The sequence below is a fragment of the Rhinichthys klamathensis genome, unplaced genomic scaffold (genome assembly GCF_029890125.1).
Source record: "Rhinichthys klamathensis goyatoka isolate OS25496 unplaced genomic scaffold, OSU_Roscu_1.1 h1tg001127l_1, whole genome shotgun sequence".
Lineage (NCBI taxonomy): Eukaryota > Metazoa > Chordata > Actinopteri > Cypriniformes > Leuciscidae > Rhinichthys > Rhinichthys klamathensis.
This window is the reverse complement of record NW_026607356.1, coordinates 20001-27500: the sequence shown is the minus strand read 5'-3', so window position 1 is coordinate 27500 and position 7500 is coordinate 20001. Positions and strand designations below refer to the sequence as shown.

General features: G+C 48.7%; 1 protein-coding gene across 1 annotated transcript in view; it reads right to left on the bottom strand.

The window, feature by feature from the left end:
• Window positions 1–7500, bottom strand: part of dcc (DCC netrin 1 receptor) — a gene marked incomplete at its 5' end in the record, with an annotated part of 140914 nt that overhangs the window by 113641 nt on the left and 19773 nt on the right. The window contains one exon of the mRNA XM_056244847.1: window positions 7156–7443. Within this exon, the coding sequence (XP_056100822.1) occupies window positions 7156–7443 (288 nt within the window). The remainder of the gene's footprint in view (window positions 1–7155; window positions 7444–7500) is intronic.

Genomic DNA, 7500 nt, shown 5'->3' with positions numbered 1-7500 from the left:
TGAGAAATAAAGTCGCAATTGCGAGATATAAAGTTGCAATTATGAGAAATAAAGTCGCAATTGCGAGATATAAAGTTGCAATTATGAGAAATAGTCGCAATTGCGAGAAAAAAAGGTAATTGCGACTTTTTATCTCACAATTCTGACTTTTTTTCTCACAATTGCGAGTTTACATCTCGCAATTCTGACTTTATAACACATAATTGCGAGTATATATCTCGAAATTCTGACATCTTTTCTCTTTTCTTTTCTCGCAATTGCGAGTTATCAGGCCAATTCTAAGGGGGGGAAAAGACTGACTTTTTCCCCCTCAGAAAAGTTTATATCTCACAATTCTGACTTCACAACGAAATTGCGACTTTATATCAATCAATTCTGACTTTATCTCTCGCAATTCTGACTTTATAACACGAAATTGCGACTTTATTTCACGCAATTCTGACTTTACAACACGCAATTGTGACTTTATATCAATCAATTCTGACTTTATATCTCGCAATTCTGACTTTATAACACGCAATTGCGACTTTATATCAATCAATTCAGAATTGTGAGATAAAAAGTCACAATTACCTTTTTTATTTTTCATTCTGTGGCGGAAACAAGCTTCCATAGAGACGGCGTTTTTATTAATGAAAACGAAGCTTTTTGAAAACACTCTCCAGAGTGAAAACGTTTGAAAACGGTGTTTTTGCGCTGTATTGTGGACTGAGAAACCGGAGGTATTTAAAACTGATGACGTAATTTTAGTCATGTGACGCATATTGTACCACTATATATTCATGTTTATACTGGTATTGTGCCTGTTATGTGCGATTTACTTTCACAGTTGCTAAAATATGTCACAGTCCTGCAAAGATGACCGAACATATAATGATGAGTGAGTGCGACCTGGACACCTTATTCATTTAGCAGAAGCTTTTATCCAAAGCAACTTTAGAAATATCCAAACAAAAAAGATGCTGAATGACAGTCAGTGAATGCAGGTGACACGAAGATGGGGCCGACATTCATGAGAGATACAGCTGAAATTAGAGATGGAGTTTGTCTCATTAAACCAAATGTGTAGTTGCTATAATCATGTCAACAGTTTAAGTAACTCTCTCAGCAGGGTTCAGCTGAAACTGACAGCAGAAAACACACTCACTCTCAACGCAAGAAATGGAGTTGTGCATTAACAAGAATTTTCATGCATGTGTTTCAAGCCCAAAAAAACTTAAATCAGGAGCGACAGCATTTCTCCTGATTTCTGGTCTTGTTTAAGGAGAGGATTAGTAGAATATAAAGGAGACGGGAATCATTAGCAGGACGCTGAGGTCACTGTCTCAAACACGACTAACGAGTCATTGATTCTCGTACATTGATCAACGGAAATGTCAGAGCTGCAGAAATCATTTGCGGAAAATGACTGATATTTATGAGATAAGCTTTTGCAACACTTTCATTTGTTATCATAAGCATTTCATTCAATGGATGAAACAAAATACACATTAACATGATTTGTTCAAATATAAACTGTAAAAACACTATATTGCCAAAATTTTGGGGACGTCTGCCTTTACATGCATATGAACTTTAATGACAACCCATTCCTGATCCGTAGGGCTTAATATGGAGTTGCTCCATCATTTGCTGCTATAACAGCTTCAGCTCTTCTGGGAAGGCTTTCCACAAGGGTTAGGAGTGTGTTTATGGGGATGTTTGCCCATTCTTCTAGAAGCGCAATAGTGAGGTCCGGCACTGCGTCCCACGCTTTACTCCACTGCATCCCACGCTTTACACCACTACATCCCATGCTTTACTCCACTGCATCCCACGCTTTACTCCACTGCATCCCACGCTTTACCCCACTGCGTCCCACGCTTTACACCACTGCATCCCACGCTTTACACCACTGCATCCCACGCTTTACTCCACTGCGTCCCACGCTTTACTCCACTGCGTCCCACGCTTTACACCACTGCATCCCACGCTTTACACCACTACATCCCATGCTTTACTCCACTGCATCCCACGCTTTACTCCACTGCATCCCACGCTTTACCCCACTGCGTCCCACGCTTTACACCACTGCATCCCACGCTTTACACCACTGCATCCCACGCTTTACCCCACTGCGTCCCACGCTTTACACCACTGCATCCCACGCTTTACTCCACTGCATCCCACGCTTTACTCCACTGCATCCCATGCTTTACTCCACTGCATCCCACGCTTTACCCCACTGCATCCCACGCTTTACTCCACTGCATCCCACGCTTTACACCACTGCATCCCATGCTTTACTCCACTGCATCCCACGCTTTACACCACTGCATCCCATGCTTTACTCCACTGCATCCCATGCTTTACTCCACTGCATCCCACGCTTTACTCCACTGCATCCCATGCTTTACTCCGCTGCATCCCACGCTTTACCCCACTGCATTCCACGCTTTACTCCACTGCATCCCAAGCTTTACTCCACTGCATCCCATGCTTTACTCCACTGCATCCCACGCTTTACACCACTGCATCCCATGCTTTACTCCACTGCATCCCATGCTTTACTCCACTGCATCCCACGCTTTACCCCACTGCATCTCACGCTTTACACCACTGCATCTCACGCTATACACCACTGCATCCCACGCTTTACACCACTGCATCCCACGCTTTACCCCACTGCGTCCCACGCTTTACCCTACTGCATCTCACGCTTTACACCACTGCATCTCACGCTTTACACCACTGCATCTCACGCTTTACACCACTGCATCCCACGCTTTACCCCACTGCGTCCCACGCTTCACCCTACTGCATCTCACGCTTTACACCACTGCATCTCACGCTTTACACCACTGCATCTCACGCTTTACACCACTGCATCCCACGCTTTACCCCACTGCGTCCCACGCTTTACCCTACTGCATCTCACGCTTTACACCACTGCATCTCACGCTTTACACCACTGCATCTCACGCTTTACACCACTGCATCTCACGCTTTACTCCACTGCGTCCCACGCTTTACTCCACTGCATCTCACGCTTTACACCAATGCATCCCACGCTTTACACCACTGCATCCCACGCTTTACCCCACTGCGTCCCACGCTTTACCCCAATGCGTCCCACGCTTTACCCCACTGCGTCCCACGCTTTACCCCACTGCATCTCACGCTTTACCCCACTGCGTCCCACGCTTTACCCCACTGCGTCCCACGCTTTACCCCACTGCATCTCACGCTTTACCCCACTGCATCTCATGCTTTACACCACTGCATCTCACGCTTTACACCACTGCATCCCACGCTTTACCCCACGCTTTACCCCACTGCGTTCCACGCTTTACCCCACTACATCTCACGCTTTACCCCACTGCATCTCACGCTTTACCCCACTCCGTCCCATGCTTTACCCCACTGCGTCCCACGCTTTACCCCACTGCATCTCACGCTTTACCCCACTGCATCTCATGCTTTACACCACTGCATCCCACGCTTTACACCACTGCATCCCACGCTTTACCCCACTGCATCTCACGCTTTACCCCACTGCGTCCCACGCTTTAAACCACTGCATCTCACGCTTTACACCACTGCATCCCACGCTTTACACCACTGAATCCCACGCTTTACACCACTGCATCCCACGCTTTACCCCACTGCATCTCACGCTTTACACCACTGAATCCCACGCTTTACCCCACTGCATCCCACGCTTTACCCCACTGCATCCCACACTTTACCCCACTGCATCCCAAGCTTTACACCACTGCATCTCACGCTTTACTCCACTGCATCCCACGCTTTACCCCACTGCATCCCAAGCTTTACCCCACTGCATCTCACGCTTTACCCCACTGCATCTCACGCTTTACTCCACTGAATCCCACGCTTTACCCCACTGCATCCCACGCTTTACCCCACTGCATCTCACGCTTTACACCACTGCATCCCACGCTTTACACCACTGCATCTCACGCTTTACTCCACTGCATCCCACGCTTTACCCCACTGCATCCCACGCTTTACTCCACTGCATCCCACGCTTTACCCCACTGCATCCCACGCTTTACACCACTGCATCTCATGCTTTACTCCACTGCATCCCACGCTTTACCCCACTGCATCTCATGCTTTACCCCACTGCATCTCACGCTTTACACCACTGCATCCCACGCTTTACACCACTGAATCCCACGCTTTACACCATTGCATCCCACGCTTTACACCACTGAATCCCACGCTTTACACCACTGCATCCCACGCTTTACCCCACTGCATCCCACGCTTTACACCACTGAATCCTACGCTTTACCCCACGGCATCCCATACTTTACCCCACTGCATCTCACGCTTTACCCCACTGCATCTCACGCTTTACCCCACTGCATCTCACGCTTTACCCCACTGCATCTCACGCTTTACCCCACTGCATCCCACGCTTTACTCCACTGCATCCCACGCTTTACCCCACTGCATCCCACGCTTTACACCACTGCATCTCATGCTTTACTCCACTGCATCCCACGCTTTACCCCACTGCATCTCACGCTTTACTCCACTGCATCCCACGCTTTACCCCACTGCATCCCAAGCTTTACCCCACTGCATCTCTTGCTTTACCCCACTGCATCCCACGCTTTACCCCACTGCATCTCACGCTTTACCCCACTGCATCCCACGCTTTACACCACTGCATCCCACGCTTTACCCCACTGCATCTTACGCTTTACTCCACTGCATCCCACGCTTTACTCCACTGCATCCCACGCTTTACTCCACTGCATCCCACGCTTTACTCCACTGCATCCCACGCTTTACCCCACTGCATCTCACGCTTTACCCCACTGCATCCCACGCTTTACCCCACTGCATCTCACGCTTTACCCCACTGCATCCCACGCTTTACTCCACTGCATCCCACGCTTTACACCACTGCATCCCATGCTTTACTCCACTGCATCCCACGCTTTACTCCACTGCATCCCACGCTTTACTCCACTGCATCCCACGCTTTACTCCACTCCATCCCACGCTTTACCCCACTGCATCTTACGCTTTACCCCACTGCATCCCACGCTTTACACCACTGCATCCCATGCTTTACCCCACTGCATCTCACGCTTTACCCCACTGCATCCCACGCTTTACCCCACTGTATCCCACGCTTTACACCATGTGTTTCAAGCCCAAAAAAACTTAAATCAGGAGCGACAGCATTTCTCCTGATTTCTGTTTTTGTTTAAGGAGAGGATTAGTAGAATATAAAGGAGACGGGAATCATTAGCAGGACGCTGGGGTCACTGTCTCAAACACGACTAACGAGTCATTGATTCTCGTACATTGATCAACGGAAATGTCAGAGCTGCAGAAATCATTTGCGGAAAATGACTGATATTTATGAGATAAGTTTTTGCAACACTATCATTTGTTATCATAAGCATTTCATTCACTGGATGAAACAAAATACACATTAACATGATTTGTTCAAATATAAAATATTTGAACTGCATCCCACGCTTTACACCACTGCATCCCATGCTTTACTCCACTGCATCCCACACTTTACACCACTGCATCCCATGCTTTACTCCACTGCATCCCATGCTTTACTCCACTGCATCCCACGCTTTACACCACTGCATCCCATGATTTACTCCATTGCATCCCATGCTTTACTCCACTGCATCCCACGCTTTACTCCACTGCATCCCACGCTTTACACCACTGCATCCCACGCTTTACACCACTGCATCCCACGCTTTACTCCACTGCATCCCATGCTTTACAACACTGCATCCCATGCTTTACTCCACTGCATCCCATGCTTTACTCCACTGCATCTCACGCTTTACCCCACTGCATCCCACGCTTTACCCCACTGCATCCCACGCTTTACCCCACTGCATCTCACGCTTTACACCACTGCATCTCACGCTTTACACCGTGAGATGCAGTGGGGTGGTGATGGCGCAGTGGATAAAACACATGCCTTTGGTGTGAGAGACCCGGGTTCGAATCCACTGTGAGACACCAATGTGTCCCTGAGCAAGACACTTAACCCCTAGTTGCTCCAGAGGCGTGCGACCTCTGACATATATAGCAGCAATTGTAAGTCGCTTTGGATAAAAGCGTCAGCTAAATGAATAAATGTAAATGTAAATGTACACCGCTTTACTCCAATGCATCTCACGCTTTACTCCACTGCATCTCACGCTTTACTCCACTGCATCTCACGCTTTACCCCATTGCATCTCACGCTTTACTCCACTGCGTCCCACTGCATCTCACGCTTTACTCCACTGCATCTCACGCTTTACTCCACTGCGTCTCACGCTTTACCCCACTGCATCCCACGCTTTACACCACTGCATCTCACGCTTTACCCCACTGCGTCCCACGCTTTACACCACTGCATCTCCCGCTTTACTCCAATGCATCTCACGCTTTACTCCACTGCGTCCCACGCTTTACTCCACTGCATCCCACGCTTTACTCCACTGCGTCCCACGCTTTACTCCACTGCATCTCACGCTTTACCCCACTGCATCTCACGCTTTACTCCAATGCATCTCACGCTTTACTCCACTGCGTCCCACGCTTTACTCCACTGCATCTCACGCTTTACCCCACTGCATCCCACGCTTTACCCCACTGCATCCCACGCTTTACCCCACTGTATCTCACGCTTTACTCCACTGCATCCTATGCTTTACTCCACTGCATCCTATGCTTTACTCCACTGCATCCTACGCTTTACTCCACTGCATCCTACGCTTTACTCCACTGCATCCCACGCTTTACACCACTGCGTCCCACGCTTTACACCACTGCATCCCACGCTTTGCATTGCACTTGGTGATGTAAGGCTTGGATGCAACTGCTCGGCCATGGAAACCAATTCTAAAGACACACCTTTTTCATCAGCACCTGAACAATTAATACTAGCACTTTTCTATTTTATATGTTTTGTTTTTCTGAAGAAAAAAAAACTTGCTATGTGTACTGTGCTAGACTAACTGAGACTTGTTAAAGCACTTGTATACTGTTGCCCTCTTGTTGGTCTGATTGATTCTATTGTTCTCCTCATTTGTAAGTCGCTTGGGATAAAAGCGTCATGATAATGATTAATGCTAAATGATTAAATGTAAATGATCCACCAAGACTCACCCGGTAGGACTCTCAGGTCGGCGTCTGTGCCGGTGCGGGAGCTTCCCGGATTCTCCGCCAGGCATCGGTATGTGGCCGAGTCGGGCGGCTGAACCCTGCTGACCTGCAGTGACCCCGAGGGCAGGATGACCACTCTGCTCTCGGGGTCAAAGGTCAAGGGCAGGTCCTCCCGGTTCTTCTGCCAGCGCACCACAGGCATGGGCTCCCCGGTGACCTCACACCGCAGAAGAGCAGTGTCACCCAGGTGTGTGGAGACCGACTCCGTGGGGACGACCACTCGCAGAGGACCTGAGGGAGAACAGCAGAGAGACGGAGTGTTAGTGTGTGTGTGTGTGTGGAGACCGA